The following is a 21,601-nucleotide window of genomic DNA, read 5'->3' on the forward strand; positions in this document are numbered from 1 at the left end:
AACAAAAGGCGACTCCGTGAAAAAACAGGAGCGATCAAACAAAACAAAATCGAAACACTAAGAACAGAAATACTCAGGCAAAAGGCACTCAAAACTAGAAACACGATACAAAGTAACAACTGAAAAAACAAAGCTAGACAACGGCACGTGCCCAAACGTGCACATTTTGTTTACTTTCACTTTGTCATTTCTCAATATATCGGTCAGTTTAAAGGCTCATAGTATGAAATTTTATCAGGATTGTTTTTTAAAAATTATTTTCAAAATTCCATTATCCCCTCTATTGCAAGGTGTATAGAATAGGAGATATGGATTTACTATGCAAGTTTTGCCTTTGGGCCCAATTTGGGCCCCATTGAATCCCATAATAACCACATGTGTTCGATATACTGTAATCCTGACACATTATAATGCATTTTCCATGAATACCCAATGAATCTAAGCCTCTGACTTCAAAATAAAAGAAAAACAGGTTTTAGGTGTCATGCCCCCCCCCCCCCCCCCCACCAGATGGCTTCACATAAAGTGAGCTTGCAAAATGCATGGAAATGAAGAGGAACATGGGGAAACAATGGAGGATGAAGCCACTCCATGGCGGTCTAAGAATGGGGAAATCCTGTGGTCTCCAACTCACCGAGAGGTCGTGCCATTCTTTCCCCCTCCAATTCTGACCCCAGGGCCGACCCACTTTGCTATTGCCAGGATCAGCAGCCCTGAGACAGCATTTGACCTGTTTTTTACGGAGGAAATCCTGCAGCTAATCCTGCATTTCACCAACCTGCAGGGGAGGAGGTCTGTCAAACAATGGAAAGACGTGAGTGAGGAGGAACTGCGGGCCTACCTGGGGCTGCTGATCTTGGCAGGCATGTATAGATCACAGCATGAGTCCACCAAATGCCTGTGGAACAGTGAGACTGGGCGTCCAATTTTTGCAGCATCCATGGCACAGAAGAGGTTTTTACAAATCAATCTGGCCCTAAGATTTGATGACCGACTGTCAAGGCCAGAGCGCCACAGGAGGGAGAAATTGGCTCCAATCATTGATCTCTGGAGCAAATGGAGCACCCGCCTTCCAAAATTTTTTAACCCAGGGAGAGACATTTGCATCGATGAGCAGCTGGTCCCTTTTAGGGGCCGCTGCTCATTCAAGCAGTATATGCCCTCCAAGCCGGGAAAATATGGGCTGAAGATTTGGGCTCTCTGCGATGTGCAGACCTCTTACGCGTGGAGGCTTCAAGTATATACGGGAAAGTCTGCCACACGAGAGGTAAACCAAGGGATGCGGGTGGTGCTGCAGCTCACTGATGAACTCGAGGGCCACACAGTCACCACGGACAATTTTTTCACATCCTTTCCACTGGCAGAGGAGTTGCAGAAGCGGAGGATGGCACTGGTAGGGACACTGAGAATTAACAAGCCTGAGCTCCCCCCCCAGCTGCTCAGTGTCAAAGGAAGAGAAGTGCTGTCCTCCGTGTTCGGATTCAGCCACAACAAAACCGTTGTGTCGTATGTCCCGAGGAAGGGAAAGAACGTTCTGCTCCTCAGCACACGTCACAGAGAGCCAGAGGTCCAGGGATCTGGCAAGAAGAAGCCCCAGATCATCCTGGACTACAACAGATGCAAGGGGGCTGTGGACCACCTAGACCAGGTAAGCACAATCATACATTTTTTTTTATTTATTTATTTCAATTATTTACTAATTGATTTACTGTTACTCATTATGTACAATTGTCTGATATAGCCATAGACAATTTATTTAATTTTATTCTGTATTTTTGTATATATCAAAATAATAAGAAGGATGTGTATAAATGTATTCATGTCATCTGATCATTTCTTTTCCTTTTTGCAGGTTTGTGGCACATACTCCTGCAGACGACAGACGCGGAGGTGGCCCATGTGCCTCTTCTATCACATGCTGGATGTATCGTGCTACAATGCATACATGCTGTTCACTGCCGTGGATCCTGGATGGAATAGCACCAAAAACTACAGACGGCGTCTGTTTTTGGAGGAGGTCGGGAGAGCGCTGGTCACCCCGGCCATGGCTGCAAGGAAATGTCTGCCGAGGGGGCCATTTGCAGCCAGCCTAGTCCTAAAAGCCTCACGCCAGGTCCACGGTCAGGAGGAGGAGGAGGAGGAGGAGGAGGAGGAGGAGGAGGGACCACAGCCAGGGGCCTCTAGAAAACGGAAGCAATGTGCTTTGTGCACACAGCGCAGGAGGGTCTGGAGGCAGTGTACCAAATGTGGCACACATGCATGCAGCATGCACCTCAAAACAGTGTGTGATTCATGTTTGTAATTGTAAGTGTTGTGTTATGGGAGTTTGTTCAATAAACGTTCATTGTTCCAAAACCAATAAGGCATCAAAATCATTGTTGTTATCAATTATTGACCTAGTCAAGGCTGTAATAACTTCATCCCAAATATTCCTCTTTGCACCTTATTTTTGAAAATATAGCATATTTAGTTTTTTCCCATTGAAAAAAATGAGGAGTTCTCATGACAAAAAGGACATGAAAACATAAAAAATCAGAAAAAATAATTAAAAACTTTATATCTATGGATAGGTCTGAAGTTGTTGAAAAGATTTAATGCGGTGAAAGTGGAAAAAAAAATGTGTTTTTTTAACATTTCTACTACACTTCTATGAGAGGGCCCGTTTTGGGCCTAAGGGCAAAGAGTGTAAGTTTTTTGAATAAACTCTCATTACTCCAAAAATAATAATGCACCAAAATCAATGTTGTTATCAATTATTGACCTAGTCAAGGCTGTAATAACTTCATCCCAAATATTCCTCTTCGCACCTTATTTTTGAAAATATAGCATATTTACTGTTTTAACACTGTAAAAAAAGAGGAGTTCTCATGACAAAAAGGGCATAAAAACATAAAAAATCTGAAAAAATAATTAAAAACTTTATATCTATGGATAGGTCTGAAGATGTTGAAAAGATTTGATGCGGTGAAAGTGAAAAAAAAAAAAATTTTTTAACCTGCACTACACTCCTTACCCTCGGGGCCCAAACGGGCCCACGAGGGTAAAGCGTGTCGCTAAATTTTCTGGGAACCACGAGGGTTAAAGTGAACAACAAAAAGAGCAAGGCAGAGCTTGAAACAAAGTATACAACTGAAAAAGACCAAACCTCTAGAATGGTACTCCAACAATGGGATATCAAAGACAAGGTAGCGCAGAATGGCAAGACAATGGACATGACGAACTGGCACAGGACAGAGGGAGACGCAGACAATAAATACACAGGGTAATGGGGAACAGGTGGAAACAATCAGGGAGGAGCCAGACAATCAGACGAAAGGAAGTAACTAACTGAAACGAGGAAACACATGATACTACAAAATAAAACAGGAAATGACAAGACAACATGAGACGAGACAAAAACGGAACTAGACAAAATGCAGGATCATGACAGTACCCCCCCCTCAAGGGACGGCTCCTGACGGCCCAGGAGCTTCAGGGTGGTCCCTATGAAAGTCCAAAATGAGGGTTTTGTCCACAATGAAAGAGGGGGGAATCCAGGACCTCTCTTCTGGACCATATCCCTCCCAGTCGACCAGATACTGACGGCCTCTTCCTCTCCTGCGGACCGCCAAGAGTTTCTTAACTGAGTAGACTGGGCCCCCTTTAACCATCCGAGGCGGTGGGGGAGGCTTGGATGCTGGGACCAGGGAGCTTTCCTTCACAGGCTTGATACGGCTGACATGAAACGTGGGATGGACCCTTAGGGAGCGGGGCAGGCGGAGACGGACCGATGCTGGGTTGAGGACCTTGGAGATGGGAAAAGGGCCCACAAACCGCGGACCCAATTTCCTGGAGGGCACCTGAAGGGGTAAGTCCCTTGTAGACAGCCAGACCCTCTGACCAGACCGGTACTCAGGAGCAGCTCTCCTGCGCCGGTCTGCAGCCTTCTTCATCTGGGCCTGACTGTGCTGAAGAACCTGGCGGGTAGCCGCCCACACCCTTCGGCACCTGCGGATAAGGGCATGAGCAGAAGGGACCACCACCTCCTTCTCATTGTCTGGGAACAGTGGTAGTTGGTAACCAAAAACACAGTGGAAAGGGGAAATCCCAGTAGAGGCAGATGGTTGAGAATTATAAGCGAATTCCACCCATGTGAGCATCTTAGCCCAGGTGGCAGGGTTCTGGGTTACCAGACAACGTAGGCAGGTTTCCAACACCTGGTTAAGGCGTTTGGTCTGACCGTTAGATTCCGGGTGATAGCCTGAAGAAAGACTGACCGTGGCCCCAATGAGTTCACAAAACTCCTTCCAAAATCTGGAAATGAATTGGGGACCACGGTCAGACACAATGTCCCTGGGGAAGCCATGGATACGGAATACATGACATAACATAATTTCAGCAGTTTCTTTGGCTGAAGGTAGCTTGGGTAGGGCAACAAAATGAGTCATTTTGGAGAATCGATCCACCACTGTAAGTACCGTGGTGTCACCTTCTGAGATGGGGAGTCCGGTGACAAAGTCCATAGAAATCTCTGCCCATGGGCGACTTGGAACAGGCAGTGGATGGAGAAGACCTGCCTGCGGACGGGAAGAAGACTTGGAGCGAGCACAGACCGGACACGCCTCCACGTACTCCTTGACGTCCTTGACCATGCTGGGCCACCAGAATCTCTGTTTGATGACAAACAGGGTGCGCTTGACACCTGGATGACAGGTAAGCAGTGAGGTGTGAGCCCAATGAACCACCTGCGACCTCTTTTCATCTGGAACAAAGAGCCGGTTAGCTGGACATCCAGCAGGTGGTGGGTTCTCACCGTTAGCACCTTTTACCTCTGATTCTATTTGCCATGAAACTGCTCCAACCACACAGTTACGTGGAAGGATTAACTCAGGTTCCTTGGCAACAGGCTCGGGATCAAACAGCCGGGAGAGGGCATCCGGTTTGACATTCTTGGACCCGGGCCTGTAAGAAAGGGTGAAGTTGAATCGGTTAAAAAACAATGACCAGCGAGCTTGACGTGCGTTAAGTCTTTTGGCCCCACGGATGTATTGCAAGTTCTTATGATCTGTCCAAACAATAAATGGCTGCTGGGCCCCCTCCAGCCAGTGGCGCCATTCCTCCAATGCCACTTTGACGGCTAGCAGCTCACGGTTACCTACGTCATAATTTTGTTCGGCTGGGGACAGCTTACGTGAGAGGTAAGCACAGGGATGAATCTTGCCATCAGACGCTGCTCGCTGGGAGAGGATTGCCCCTATCCCCCTGTTGGAGGCATCCACCTCCACCACAAACTGACGGGATGGATCTGGTACAGAGAGGATAGGGGCAGTGACAAACAAAGACTTAAGGCATTGAAATGCCTCATCAGCTTGTGTAGACCACTGAAAGGGAGATTGTGGAGAAGTTAGTGTATGCAGAGGTGCTGCAATGGCACTGAAGTTGCGGATGAACCGACCGTAAAAGTTAGCAAATCCAAGGAATTGCTGAACCTTCTTGCGGTTATCCGGAGTAGGCCACTCTGCCACAGCTCTTACTTTAGCCGGATCCATTTGCATCTTTCCAGGGGCTATGATGAAGCCCAGGAATGATACGGATTCGGCATGAAACTCACACTTCTCTGCTTTAACATATAACTTGTGTTCAAGTAATCAAGACAGTACCTGGCGGACGTGGTCTTGGTGCGAGGTCAGGTGAAAAAATGAGAATGTCGTCCAGATAGACGTATACAAATCTGTCCAAAAATTCTCTTAGAACATCATTGACCAAATTCTGAAACACAGCAGGAGCATTAGTTAATCCGAAAGGCATGACTAGATACTCATAGTGGCCAGACGGAGTGTTGAATCCTGTCTTCCATTCATCCCCTTCTCTGATTCGCACCAGGTGATAGGCATTTCTGAGGTCCAATTTGGTAAACACCTTGGCACTCTGTAGTTGCTCAAAAGCAGAAGACATGAGGGGAAGTGGGTATCTGTTCTTGACCGTGATTTGGTTAAGGGGAGAATAATCTATACATGGTCTCAAGGACCCATCTTTCTTACCCACAAAGAAAAAACCTGCACCTACAGGAGAAGAGGATGGACGGATGAGACCTGCTTTTAAGGAGGATTCAATGTACTCCTCCATAGCCATCTTCTCTGGACCAGAGATTGAGTAGAGACGTCCTCTAGGTAGGGTGGCACCGGGTTGCAGGTCAATGGCGCAATCGTAAGGGCGATGTGGAGGCAGAGAAGTGGCCTTGGATTTACAAAAAACTTCTTGGAGGTCATGGTAACAGGTGGGTATGTTGGTCAAGTCCAGTTCTTGGGATTTATCAGGAAGAGAAGGCCCATTAACTTCGTGTCCAACCACACCACCCACAGTCATATTGGATATCTTTGGGAGACACGACTCCCGGCATCTCTCCCCCCATCCTCTGATAGTGCCAGTGTTCCAGTCTATGTGGGGATCATGTTTACATAGCCATGGGTAGCCTAACACCAGAGCATGATGAGTGGAGTCAAACAAACAGAACTTCATGAGCTCTTTGTGTCCCTCAATGTCTAGAGCAAGTGGTTTGGATGTGTGCGTGACCCTAAATAAGGCCTTTCCATCCAGGGAACTAGCTTCTAGAGGCTGTGGAAGGGGATCCACTTGGAGACCAAGCTTCTTAGCCAAGCTCCAACTTATAAAACTTTCATCAGCTCCAGAGTCTATCAGTGCTTCCTTAACAAGAGAAGTGTCTTGGAGGGTGCATTTAACCTTGGTCAGATTCCTATGTGGTGTGTGGGGTTCGAGTGTAGATTTCGTTCTCACCCACCTCTTTGTTGGATGACTGATCTCTTTAGCAGGACACCGGCTCAGGAGATGGCCCCTCTCTCCACAGTAGTAGCAGCGTCCCTCTTGGAAGCGGCGCTGACGCTCCTCTGCGGACAATCTAGTCCGACCTAGCTGCATAGGTTCGTCATCCGATGAACGTGGTGCGACCCGACTCTGAAGTTGAAGGTCTGGAGTGTGGGTCCTGCGGAGAGAAGAGTCTACGTGTCGTCGACCGACGGAAGCTTGCTTCTGTCGTAGCCGGTCCTGAAGGCGGTTATCCACTCGGATAGCCACTGAGATCAGAGAGTCCAGGTCCTCTGGTAAGTCCCGTGGAACCAGCTGGTCCTTAACAGGGTCTGAAAGTCCCTCAAAAAAAGCATCGAACAAGGCTACAGAGTTCCAGCCGCTATCTGCGGCAATAGACCTAAATTCAATGGCGTAATCCGCTACTGATCTGTTCCCCTGTACTAACCTCTGGAGAGCCCGAGCCGCTTCTCTACCGGGGGTTGTGTGGTCGAAGATGCTCTTAAGTTCCTTCATGAAGGTCTCAGGGGATTGACAGATCTGGGAATCCCGGGCCCATTCAGAAGTGGCCCAAGCTGCCGCTCTCCCTGTGAGATGGGACATGATGAAGGCAACCTGGGAGCGTGGTGAAGGAAAGGCAGCGGGGTTCATTTCAAAATGTAGTTTGCATTGGACCAAGAAAGGACGACATAGATCGGAATCCCCTGCAAACTTCTCTGGTGGAGCCAAGTGCAGAGGAGCAGGAGGCAGCATAGCGGGCGGAGCAGTAACGCCAGTCGGGGGAACAGCTGATGCCTGCGAAGAATCTCTTAAATGCGTTAGCATCTCCTGCATTTTCTGAGTTAGTGCATCCACTTTTGAACTGATGGAGAGTTTAAAGTCTTCCTGCCGCGTGGCAAGTTCAGTAACCCCATGTCCAATAGCAGATACCTGCTCCTCGTGTTGCTGAATGCGCATACTGTGGGAACTTAATAGTTCATTGAGCTGGGTGGAGTCGGCTGGGTTCATATCTTGGCCAGTTCGTACTGACAAGGACCGGACAGACAAGACTGAGGAACCCACACGCTCGACTCAATTAAAGTCACAAAGAAAACTTTAATCAAAATGCAAAAACAGGAACCAAGACAAAAACCCTAAAACTAACAAAAGGCGACTCCGTGAAAAAACAGGAGCGATCAAACAAAACAAAATCGAAACACTAAGAACAGAAATACTCAGGCAAAAGGCACTCAAAACTAGAAACACGATACAAAGTAACAACTGAAAAAACAAAGCTAGACTAATCTTAAAGTGAACAACAAAAAGAGCAAGGCAGAGCTTGAAACAAAGTATACAACTGAAAAAGACCAAACCTCTAGAATGGTACTCCAACAATGGGATATCAAAGACAAGGTAGCGCAGAATGGCAAGACAATGGACATGACGAACTGGCACAGGACAGAGGGAGACGCAGACAATAAATACACTGGGTAATGGGGAACAGGTGGAAACAATCAGGGAGGAGCCAGACAATCAGACGAAAGGAAGTAACTAACTGAAACGAGGAAACACATGATACTACAAAATAAAACAGGAAATGACAAGACAACATGAGACGAGACAAAAACGGAACTAGACAAAATACAGGATCATGACACACACACTTTCTCAGAAATTATTTCCTTTCCTTTATTTTACTTCTTAGATTTATATTTCTCCATGTTTGTATAACCAGAATGTCCTCACTGGTCTCTCCAGACTCAGCATAGGCTCATGTGTTTATTATATGTACTAAGTCCTCTTATACATAAGGCTCATGTGTTTTACAAACGTCCTCTTATGAGGCTCATGGGATTTACAAATGCCCTTTTATGAAGCTCATACTCATTTATCAATTGTATAACATGTCCCTTTATAAGAGGGCTCATAGGTTTTTATCATTAATGAAACAAAAACGTCTCTTTCTTATACATTACTAACCTCTCCTATAGTCAATCACACCATATGTATTTCTATTTGCTAAAAATCTATTGCACAAATATCAATTACACAGCCAAAAACATTGCCAAACTTTTTACACACAGCTGCAGCACCACTCAACACCCACACACACACTCACAGGATATCCAACAGACAAAAACTCCTCAACAGACCAACATCAATCCCCAAGAAATACCCAGAGCTCTCAATCCTAAATTTTAAAGTCGACTAATTTCCCTCTATCTTCTTGAAAATTTCTCACTTTGGCCAAACTTCTTCCAAAGCAAATTATCACTTAACCAATAACTTCACAATGCATGCTCCATGTGCACTATTCACTTCTGGGCTCTTTCAGCCCTTTTTTCACTTTTCTCAACTTTATTTTCTATCTCTTCTCTTAAGCCTATATCTTCTCTTTTACCTCTTCTCTTTATTTCATCTCATCCCTTCTCTTTTTTCTATTTCATCTGTTCACTTTTTCTCTTCTCTTCTCTTATCTTCTCTTCTCTTCTCCTCTTATACCAATTCGACTATCTCTCAAAGCCAACTTTCACTAGCAGCTAATTTACACGTCTTACAGTTAAGAAGATGCGGGCCCTGCCTTCATTAATCATGCATTGTTATTTAGCTTGCTTTATTATTACTAGTTCTGCTATTCTACACTTTTACTTCAACATTTACCTCAACTTTTACTTCTCTTTAACTCTTTTCTTCTTTAACTCTTTAACTTCTTCAACTCTTATTTCTTTAACTCTTTAACTTCACCTTCTATTTCTCTTTACTTCTTTAACTCTTCTTAATCCTTGCTTCTTTAACCCTATCTTCTTTACTTCTGTAGCTTCAACCTCTATTTCTCTAACTCTATCTTAATCCCTCTTTTTTTTTTTAATGACACAATCAACCCCAATTTAAACGGAGTATCACTCTCAACATCAACACATCATTGCTTTTCCTACACAGATAAGTGTACAGTGCAGCCAACCAGCAGCAGCACAACAGCTTCGATGTGCCAACCAGTGCCCCTCAAAATATTGAGAAAACACTCACCTTACGTCACTTTGGGATAGGAGTTGGCCAACAGAAGTCTGTCAGCAACGAGAACCACATCTGCAATCCTGCCACATCTGCAATCCTGTTCGTGACGCCAAATTTGTTGTATCTTCTCTGATGCCGATGATGTGCAGTTGATGAAAGGAAAGGTCCGCTGACAACGACTTAGTGAATAAAAATAGGTTTATTACAAAAAGATCAGTTGTCTAACAGGCACCATGGAAGCCTGGGAAGACGCTCAGCCAATTCTAGGAACAGACAGTGTAACCCCCAGCCGAATCTGCTGTCTCTGTCCTTGTCTTCCCCGAGCCACTTCTTTGGTCACTTCTTTATACCCCTTTGACCACCTAGCTCAACATCTGGTTTTCATCCATATAACAGCTCTGTTCTTTTAGGGGTAATAGGATATATTAGAAGGACACCATCCCCCGGTATCTAGAGAAGGGGAGCAAAGGTCAGATCTCCCCTGCCTAGGTCAATGCAGTTCCCAGTCTGTCTGTCTCCAGATAATCGATCACAGATCAGAAACATAGAAACAATGAACACTACTAACATCATATGCCCTAAAGGCACATACCAGACTCTACATACATAATTATACTCACTAAAGGCACATATCAGACACTACATATCAGACACCACACATGCTGGATAATTGATCACTAACTTTTAATGTCAATGTTGTGCAGAGAAATTATGTGTGGTGCAGGTACTGTTAGGTCTCATCAAGTTTGTTAAAGTTAGTTCATCCATCCATCCAACCCAATCCCAGCTGACCTCGGGCGAGAGGCAGGGTACACCCTGGACTGGTCGCCAAGCCACTCACAGGGCCAACATATAGAGACATACAAACACTCACACCTACGGGCAATTTAGAGTCACCAATTAACCTAATGTGCATGTCTTTGGATTGTGGGAGGAAGCCAGAGTACCCGGAGAGAACCCACACGAGCATGGGGAGACCATGCAAACTCATCCTAGTCAGTCTTGTTGAGAGTGTTAGAGTCTGGTCAGGTTTGTATATGTCAGTAAGAGATTGTGTCTGTTTGGTGCCTTGTCCTTGTTGATCGTGTTCAACAATAAACTGTACCTTTTACCATCTGTTTGCCTTGTATCGAGCATTTGAATCCATCTTCTTGTGTGAGCTTCTGGTTGTAACAATTGTAAGTTTCAAGGAAACTAACAGGAAGCAATGAAGGAAATAACCAATTAAGCACGGTCAGAATGATGGATATAAGTACAATACTATCACTCTCCACACTTACTACTGATAAGATAAATTGTAGCAACCAGTTCTCAGGACACTCACAAACAAGCAGCAGCACCACACATAGTGCTACTTAAAAATTCACAGCTCCACTTTTTTATTTTTACCAAAACGAAATGAATAAATGATGCAAACCAGGAAGCAACATGATGCAATCCAAACTACTACTGCTGCTGTTCTGCAACATGCTGAGACAGACTCCACACTGCAAACAAATCCATATGAAGTTATGTAGTCTCAAGTGTTATAAGTCTTATTTTTCTTCAAATTAAACCTTGCAGTTTAACACTGTAGCAGCCCCAAGTGGCAGCAAGACATAGCTTTTTAAGAAAACATGGTTTTACTTAACTGCACCCTCTTTAGCCGCATTTTCTAAAATCAGTAAGAACTGGCTGAAGATGGTGAAAAAAAGAGATTTCATTTTGTTTGTTGGGTTTCATGATGCCAACGTTTTTCGCTACTTGAAAATACCCTTCAGTTTCCATGTCTCACATACACACACACACACATATACACTACTCACAAAAAGTTAGGGATATTCGACTTTCAGGTGAAATTTATGAAAAATGGAAAAAGTTAATGCGACAGTGATATTATATCATGAAAGTAGGGCATTTAAGTAGAAGCATGCAATGGTAATTTCTTCATTTTATTTTATTTATATTTTATATAAAATATATAAATATATAAAATAAATATATATATTTATTGAAAGAAAAGCTAACAACAGTGGTGGGTACACCACAACAAAAGATTTTCAGTGTCTCAATAAATTGGGATGTGGCCAGAGGACGTCCACTCCTCTCCTTTCTGTGACTCTTCCAGTCACTCTGTATCACTGTTACAACCTCCTGATGACACTCTGTGACCCTCTAAGCTCAGTGAAAACTTCCATCTGAGGACTTCCTGTTTGAAGCCTCGCAATGGCGAGGTGCTGTTGATCAATTGTTAGGTGTCGTCTTGGTCTCATGATGTCAGAATGTGAACAGCATGATGAGGAGGACTGTTTAAATACCAATTCTAACTGAACCACGAAATGTATTGATCGATTCATGGATCAAACCTGTTGTGAATTTTGCTGTTAATCACCTTGTTAGAGAACAGCAACTTGTGCAAAAAGTACTGAAACACTGAACAGTTGGACATGTGCATTCAAAGGTTTAGAGAAGGTCACATTAAGTTCACCTGGAAAGGTTAGAATGCATTTTAGGTTCATCCTGAAATTTCACCCGAAAGCCGAATATCCCTAACTTTTTGTGAGTAGTGTATATATATATACTGAAGTTATATGATGCCTATATAGGCATCATATAACTTCAGTTGAATAAGTCACTTAAGCATATACCATTGCCTAGACCTGACATAAGCTTTCTCCCCTCAGTGACGAAGCATCACATTGTAATTTAGGCTTATGGATTGCGAGAGAAATATAATGTACATTATTGTTCATTATTGCATAGACATCTTTTGCAGCATAGCAATAGGATGGGGTTTTTTTTGTAGATAAGTGCAGTGGCACTGCTCTCATTCAATTGGGCTTAGTTTCTGCAAAGGGTTTGAGAACCCCTCCGGCAAATGGAAGCGATTTAAATGGCAGTCTCACCTCTTATCTGGCCCTCTGCACTTCGGACCCACTGTAAGACAAATCACATTTAATGATATGGTGCACAAGAAGGGAAAGAAAAAATGCCGTCCCTGTTTCCCAGAAATAATGCTTATATCCAACTAACTTGGGAAAGCAAATCTGAGAGGAGTCCAATGCTATTTCTAGTATGTTTACATAGCTAAGTGCTGCACTAACAGGACATGTGTTGTGATGAGCGCTATAGAATGGGACCAGGATCAACAATAGTGTAATAATGGGGCTGTGAATGTAATTGATGACTCAGAAAAGTTGACTTACTGTAAAGTCATGCCTCTGACGTCTGTGCAGTTTCAAAAATTTAGCACTTCCTCCACTCAAAAGAACAGGGTTATAGGATATATCCAGGCAGTGATTACACTTGAAGTAAATAAATGTAAATTTTAGGTGACAAAGTTGGGTTGATTAGGCTACAATGTGCATGTGTCATTTCCCAGCCATGAACAAACCTTTAAAATTTGGCATAGCTAAATACAGGTGCATATAAACAGAATGACTGATACACTGATAATAAAGACAGGTGGGAATAAAATAATACAGACAGATTTTAAACAATTTAATTATTGTTAGTGAAGAAGTTGCTACGGAGAGTAAATGAGGAAAAAAATGGAGACAGATACATTCACCAAACAGCAGGGCCGGCTCTTCTATTAATGTCTTGTTAAATTTTAATAGTGGCTGCGTCTAAGATGACTTCAATCAACCTGTCTCCACCATCGGCTTTATCACCCAGTTTACTGAGAGAGCTGGAAGGATAGTGTTGTGTGTTGGCACATGTGTGTTTTCTCATATACAGTATAACTTGCAACTGGTATATACTGTGTATTTTGTGTGTACTGTGTATGTATTTCAATTGTCACTAATGATGTTTATTGTGCTTGTGTGTGTGTTTCAAGGAAGCAGGCCTTGTGGTGTTTATTGTGTTTGTGTTCATTTGTGTGAATGCGTGTGTTTCAAGGTAGCAAGCCATGTGCTGTAATTTATAAGGTTTATTTGGAGGTTTATGTGGTGGCGCCCAGCTTGCATATATTTCAGAGGGAACTGAGGTCATTATGGCCTCTCTTGACTCCAGACACACACACAAACACTTCTGAAGAGACATGAGGTTGCATACTTAAACAATAGCACTTCTAAACAGATGTCTGCAATTTATATGGATTATCATTAATCCCAAAACAAACAGCACCCACACACATTCTGCATTACTGCTCATGCACATTCATACACACACACACGGATACACAGACGCATGCGCACACACACACGCACACGCGCACACACACACACACACACACACACACACACACACACACACATGCAAGCACACACTAACACATATCCCAACCTGGATTTTGCACAGTATCAGTGTCTCACTGTGCCGTTGACTCAGTATAGCTAATGTATTGGTCAAACATCACTACTGAGCAGTTTTTTTCACATTTGGTAGCATGTATTTCTCAATACAGAGTTCACTTTGCATTCAGTCAGCACAACAGCCAATCTGGACTAAACTGTGCATCATTTTTTGTTGCACCTGCAATCACATTCAGCAGTGATGTCACAGGTTCCTGGAGTACACCTGTACATTACTGCAACAAGGTGAGAAGAATAAACCACTAGCTGTCAGCAAAACAAGACACTGGATGAAAAATGTAAAATGACTGTGTACAGTTAATGTCTAATTTGTACCTAAATGAAACCTTTCTCTCTATACCAACTGTAACAGCTTTTGATCATTCATCTCATTTAATCCACAGCCTAATCACCTTAAAGTTAACATCCTCTGTTTTGGATAAAAACAACAGAAAAACAGAACAGTGTCATCTTTTTCCATCAAGCCTCTGAACAGAAAATTCACCATGCATTAATCATAACCATATTTTGCTCACTTGGCTTTTAATGCTGTGTGTATTTCAGCAGGCTGAAATGCTACTGGAAACTTCAACAATGTTCTTTGTTTTTGAAGTGACCTTTCTAACACAAGGCCTCTGTTGCCTCTGCTTTGGCTGGAATGTTCCCTTTTTACTGAAATGGGGGGGGGGGACAGAGAGATACTGGCAGAAAACAACAGTGAATGGGAGGGGAAGGAAAGAATCTGTGAAAGAGAGGAAAGACTGAGGGTGAAAAGAGAGATACATGGAGGGATGTAGAGCGGAAATTGGCAACTATGTGCATGGGAGTGTCAAGAATATGCAAGTTTTCAGTCTAACTCAAGACTTAACTGTTTGACTTCAGCGATAAGTTGCCTTGTTTCTCAAAAAGTGAGCTCATGACTGAATGTAAGGCAGGGGGAGCAGAGAGCAGAGATATGGAGACCAGAGAGACATGAAACATCTAGGTGAAGAAGAGGACAGAGAGACAAGGAGTAATACTGTCTCAGAGAAAGAGAAATCTCAGCACTTGCAGGAGGTCAGCTGGTTATTTCACAGTTGTGTCTTCAAGACATAAAGCCCAGTATGAGTTATGAAAGACAGAGGTTAAAGAAGGATGGAGAAAGAGCAAGGAAAGAAGGACTAAGATCAATCAGCCGGGTTGATGCACTGGTGGACCATTAAACTGGGTGTCAGAGAAGGCTTTCTTCCAGCCAAACTTTCAGAGCGTCAGAATTTACAACAGGGCTCACCCCTAAGCATTCCCATAAAAGATTAGGGATCCATTGTTGTACAGGCAGACCTTTGACTGAAGTAGCAGACCGGAGGTTATGGAGGATTACTGCAAAAATACATGGTCAGAAAAGGGGAGAAAGATGAGATTCTAAATGATACAATGATGCAAACGTATTAAACAGTAAATATATTATTATTTTTAGTAATATTAGCAATATGCTATGAAAGATCTGATGTAAAAAATATTAACAACAGGAGTGCATAATGTACTCAACTATACTATTCAGTAAAAATTCATTCAGTCATTCAATATCATGGGATGAAGCGCCCATCCTGTCCTGTACACACTCAGAATAATAAAAGACACATTACACCAGGGGTGTTAAACGTACAGCCCGGTTTAATAACAGGTTTAATCCGGTCCGCGAGATGATATTGCAAAGTATAAAAATGAGCTGCAATTTTTCAATGAAAGAAACTGCTGTTCTAAATGTGTCCACTGAGTGTCGCAATAGCAATTCTGTTAAGCAAGAAGACTGTTTTTAGCGGGGCTGAGCAAGTGGGCCAAGCAAGTACAGCTAGCTACCTCGGAGCTACCTTACGTCTTCTACTATTAACATTACGTACTTTGGCACTTCATTGCCCCAAAATGTCTCTGTCAAAAAAGAGAAAAGTGGACGCAGAGTGCAGAGTGTTCCAAGAAAAATGGTCATCCTCCTATTTATTCACGGAAGTGAGTGGGAAAGCTGTGTGTTTGGTGTGTTCACAGCATGTTTCAGTGCTGAAAGAATATAACCTTCGTCGCCACTATGAGACTCTTCATGCCGACAAATATAGGAACTGTCAAGGACAACAGAGAAGAGAGAAGGTGAATGAATTGTTGGCGGGTCTGAAGAAACAGCAGTCTGTGTTCACTCATAGCCGAGACATCAGTGACGCTGCAGTGAAAGCTAGCTACCTTATTGCTAACAAAATTGCAGTGGCTTCAAAACCATTTAGTGAGGGTGAATTTGTGAAAATATGTATGCAGAAGGCTGCGGAGATCGTGTGCCCTGAAAAACGCCAGGCTTTTGCAAATATCAGCCTGACAAGAAACACAGTTGCAGACAGGATTTCTGATCTTTCAGCTGAAGCGCAAAGTAAAGTCATTTATTGCGTTTTCAATTGCAATTGATGAAAGCACGGTCATATTCAACTGGCCATATTCATCCGCGGAGTTGATGACACTTTGACCGTCACAGAGGAGTTTGTGGAGTTGGTACCAATGACGGATACCACAACAGCAGCTGATATTTTCACCGCTCTCGTCCGCGCGCTGGACAGGGTCAGAGTGGACTGGTCCCACGCTGTCAGCCTGGCTACAGATGGTGCGCCCTCAATGATCGGGAAAAAAGCAGGTGTTGTGACAAAGTTCAGGGAGAAAGTGCAGACTGCAAATGGAGGACGTGATTTTTGGACTTTTCACTGTATTTTGCATCAGGAGGCTTTGTGTTGCAAGTCGTTAGAGATGGATAACGTCATGAAGGTGGTTGTCCAAACTGTTAATTTCATCCGATCCAGAGGCCTGAATCACTGTCAGTTTGACAGCCTTCTCAGAAATAAAGACCACACCTATGGCCTGCCGTACCACACTGAAGTAAGATGGTTGAGCCGAGGTGCTGTGCTGAGGCGTTTCTTTGATTTTCGAGAGGAAATTGAACAGTTCATGGAAGACAAGGGCAAACCAGTGTTAGAATTCCAGTCCACAGTATGGATGCAGGACCTTGCATTTATGGTGGATGTTACAGAGCACCGTAATAACTTGAACAAGATGCTGCAAGGGCGCAACAAAGTTGTCATGCAGTATTATGACAGCATAGGTGCGTTCAAGTTGAAGCTGTCATTGTGGGAGGCACAACTCGCAGGTGGTGATGCAGCTCACTTTCCTTGTCTGAAAGATGTGTGCGCGACACAACATGCCGCAGACATGAAGCGGTTCAAAGAAAAAATGATGGGACTGTTGCGGGAGTTTGAGCAACGCTTTCAGATTTTTGCTGAACTGGAGAAAGACTTCAAAGTTTTTTGCTCGCCATTCACCGTGAATGCTTCTGATCTGCCCGTCAACATCCAACTTGAAATAATAGACTTGCAGTGTGACTCAGATTTGAAGGGCAAATTTGCCACAGCTGGCTTGGACACATTTTTATCAGTATCTCTTGCCAGGTTACCCCAACTTGACAGCCCTTGCTGCAAAAGTGTTGTGCATGTTTGGAACCACATATCTTTGTGAGCAAGTTTTCTCTGTAATGAGCATCAATAAAACAAAGCTGCGCTCAAGGCTAACGCACAAGCACTTGAATAATATCCTGAAATTGGCTGATATTGATGCACGTGTGAAAGCTAAAAGATGCCATGTTTCTGGAGTAAAATAAACAATAGGTAACCCCACTTAAAATGCTGCATGAGACACTGCACCCTGATATAGTTCTGTGGAAATTTAAAGAAAGTGAACAGTGTGTGATTTACTGTAATACTGTCAGTCACTTCAGTTCATAAGTTTGGTTTGTTGAAATGGTTCATGCATTGCACAGCTTTTATTTTTCTATTAATAGTGTAGCCTACAAGGCAGGGAGTAACTCAACCCTCTTGAATAGTTTCTACCTCAGTTTGTATGGTTTGTTGAGTTAGCACAGGATTAATATGTGGAAATGACAAATGAGGTATTTGATACCTAGTAGAGTTCTTTTATTTATTTATTATTTGTTGTATTTTGTTCAATCCCAGATAAGCTGTGATTTAAAGTTTAATGGCTTTGTAGAAAAACTGAAGTCTCTTGTTAAAGTTGCACCAATTTTTTCCTCAGAATTTTCAACTAACTTGAAGTGTTTTGTCAAGAGGTTTATTTGTTATGTATACAGTACATTTTCTTGTACTACTTTGGACCAAAGTAAAACAAAGAAAACAAGCTGAAGTTGACGTTATTTTTAAGTTATTATGCCATGATTTTACAGGCCCAGCCCACTTGGGAATAGATTTTCCTCCATGTGGCCCCTGAGCTAAAATGAGTTTGACACCACTGCATTACACAGTCTTCCAAGTTCCATAAGAATTTTTGCAGGTTTTGCAATAGGACTGTATTCAATACTCACTACTCACACCAAATTATTTAAAACACTATTTGGATGATGTTAAGCTGATTTGCATCCACATGCATCTGCACAAACACAAACAAAACAGGGACCCACCTATGTAAAAATTGCTCCATACTGCTACTAGTGGTCAAAAACTCTAAAGGGTGTCTTAAACTTAACCCTCCACAATACAGATGTGACCCATACAAAGTATGTTGTCACATTTTTGATGTAACTGAATGTAATTGTTCATTTTGTATAAGTGATGCTGTATATTTTAAGGTCATAGTGAGTTAACTAAGTTCTCAAAGGCTTTTATGTTATGTGTACAGCTGCAGATTGCAGAGGGCAGAAGGCTGCTTGCAATAACGGGACCGCTTTTCATGATGTAACTGTCGTACTTGTCATTCTGGCAAAACCGACCAGATGAACGGCAGCAAGTTTGCTCTGCTTCATTATTTGTCCTGTTTTACAGGATAATTATCTGTGTGACAGGCTCTGTTGCGCTGGGAGTGTAAACAGAGCATTTTTAACTGTAAAGTATTTTGATGCTAATTCATGTCCTGAGGTGGCACAGTCTGGAAGACTGAATTCAGGGTATACACATCCTCTTACTAATATATATTTAGCAAAGAATTATGACAGCATTGTATGATAATGATGGAAGGAGTTGGGATTTGTTATAACCAAAGAGTAAGTACCATTAGAATTTTTTTTAATACCTGACACACACCATATTTGCAAGCTTACGGCAGGCATTTTACAGTATTAATCCTCCTAATCACATTGGTTTTTCCCTTAACTAACAACTTTAAAGGGGAGGTGGTGTCTTGACCTCAGCATTTTACAAGGGAGGCCTGTCATTGGGTCTCCTTAATGATCTGTCTAGTGTTTCTTCTGTACAGTCAGAGAGAGTGCTCTGGTGTAGGCACTGCTGGTCTTTTTGGCAGTTTAAAATATTTGTTTAAACTGTCATTAGAGGGAACCTGACAGGTGCCCGCACTATGAAGCCAGCTCTCAGCTCTCTCTCTGCTCTTGTTTTTTCCTCACTAACACCAGCTCCTTATTTTAATGTCTCTCTCCTTCAATCCTAAAAAATCCTGTGCATAGTCAGTTTGTAATAGCAGAAGCGGCTCAACCCAATCTGTGGAGGTGAAGATGTTCCGCTTTTCCTCACTGTCACCGCCTTCCTGTTAAATTTTTCTCAACATAAAAACACAAAAGTGTCCTTGATAGCTCAACAATATGGCAGAATGGAATATGGAATTATTTTCTGTTCAATTCCAAAAAAAATCTCATTTTGTTGTCCATTTTTCATAGCGGAAGCAGCTTCATTAACCATGAGCCTCATCGACCATTGTTATGGAGACAAACACTCCCCTTTGCATTATGTTACAAAACGTATTACTATGATACTATTATATCGTTTACTAGATATTTGATATTTTTGATAGCTATATCTTTTTAAGATGAAAAGACTATACTTTGTCAATCCAAAACCTCATTTTCTAGAATACTAGCTTAAATATCTGACATAAACCAACATATTTATTTTTTCTTAACATAGATCATCTAGATGTGATGTAATGGATAGATAGATAGATAGATAGATAGATAGATAGATAGATAGATAGATGACGGCAAAGAGACCAAAACATGAAAATAGTTTTTACACACACCTACTTTTTTAAAGATACAACTATCAAATATCTACTGCAGCCATATTAGTAACAGCACTGCAGATGATTTATGATTAAATTCAGTAATGTAAACAATATAATAGTATCATAGTAATAATAAAAGTAATGCAAAGCATGTTTGTCTCCACAGCATATTTGTCTCACCACAAAAATTTGATTTTCTTTGAGAATCAACTTGGAAATAGTCAAGCTGATGGCCTTAACTGTAGTCCGTCGTATGGTTGAGCTATCAATGACACTGTCATGTTTTTATGTTGAGAAATGTTTAACAAGAAAGTGGTGACAGTGAGGAAAAAGTGGAGCGTCTTCATATAAACGGTTGAGTTCCAGTTCCAGTATTATAAACTGACAAAACACATGATTTTTTTATAGGTTCGAACGAGAAGAAAAATAAAATTGCTGGATCTATAATTCTCCTGGCAATATCATAGCCACTACCTGCACTTTATCACCCCTCATTTTGTTTTCTTACTACTGTGCGACACTCACAATATCCTGTTACAATACACACATGTACAGTGGGGCAAAAAAGTATTTAGTCAGCCACCAATTGTGCAAGTTCTCCCACTTAAAAAGATGATGATCTTATCTTATTGTAACCAGTCGTATTGTTGACCAATCAAGCACGCGTTTTTGACAGGCAGCAGACTGCCGTGGACTGATGTTGACTAATAAAATAAAATAAAAGACAGGAAACAAGGACAAAATCTTGTGATTAAATGATGAGAAGTGTAGCAGTTATAGTTAAAAAAAAAAAAAGAATGTAAAATGGTTGACTCGTCCATCACCCAAGCCGAAGTCACCAAGGTGGTCAGAAAGCTCCTCGGTGGCTGGGCACACGTCTCTGTAACATCGTTAGGCAGTCGGGGACAGTGCCTCTGGATTGGTAGACCGGGGTGGTGGTCCCTCTTTTTAAGAAGGGGGTTCCAACTATAGGGGGATCACACTCCTCAGCCTCCCCGGGAAAGTTTATTCCAGGGTACTGGAGAGGAGGATACGGCCGATAGTCGAACCTCGGATTCAGGGGGAACAATGCGGGTTTCATCCCAGTCGCGGAACACTGGACCAGCTCCACACTCTCCATCGGGTGCTCGAGGGTTCATGGGAGTTCGCCCAGCCAGTCCACATGTGCTTTGTAGACTTGGAGAAGGCATTCGACCGTGTCCCTTGTGGCATCTTCGGCCGTATGGGGTCCAGGGCCCTTTGTTAAGGGCTGTCCGGTCCCTGTACGACCGGAGTTCGTATTGCCGGCAGTAAGACAAACCTGTTCCCGGTGCATGTTGGACTCTGGCAGGGCTGCCCTTTGTCCCCGGTTCTGTTCATTATTTTTATGGACAGAATTTCTAGACACAGCCAGAGGCTGGAGGGGGTCCGGTTTGGGGACCTCATGATAGCATCTCTGTTTTTTGCGGATGATGTTGTCATGTTGGCTTCATCGAGCCGAGACCTCCAGTGTGCACTGGGGC

General features: G+C 42.9%; 1 protein-coding gene across 1 annotated transcript; it reads left to right on the forward strand.

Moving 5' to 3' along the window:
- The first annotated feature begins 538 nt into the window (after positions 1-538).
- Positions 539-2,337, forward strand: LOC139209481 (piggyBac transposable element-derived protein 4-like). Its single transcript, XM_070839207.1, has 3 exons — positions 539-1,648; positions 1,853-2,224; positions 2,326-2,337. The coding sequence occupies exons 1-3, from the start codon at positions 539-541 to the stop codon at positions 2,335-2,337; spliced, it is 1,494 nt and encodes a 497-aa protein (XP_070695308.1).
- The last annotated feature ends 19,264 nt before the right edge of the window (positions 2,338-21,601 follow it).

This window comes from Pempheris klunzingeri, chromosome 2, assembly GCF_042242105.1.
Source record: "Pempheris klunzingeri isolate RE-2024b chromosome 2, fPemKlu1.hap1, whole genome shotgun sequence".
Classification (NCBI taxonomy): domain Eukaryota; kingdom Metazoa; phylum Chordata; class Actinopteri; order Acropomatiformes; family Pempheridae; genus Pempheris; species Pempheris klunzingeri.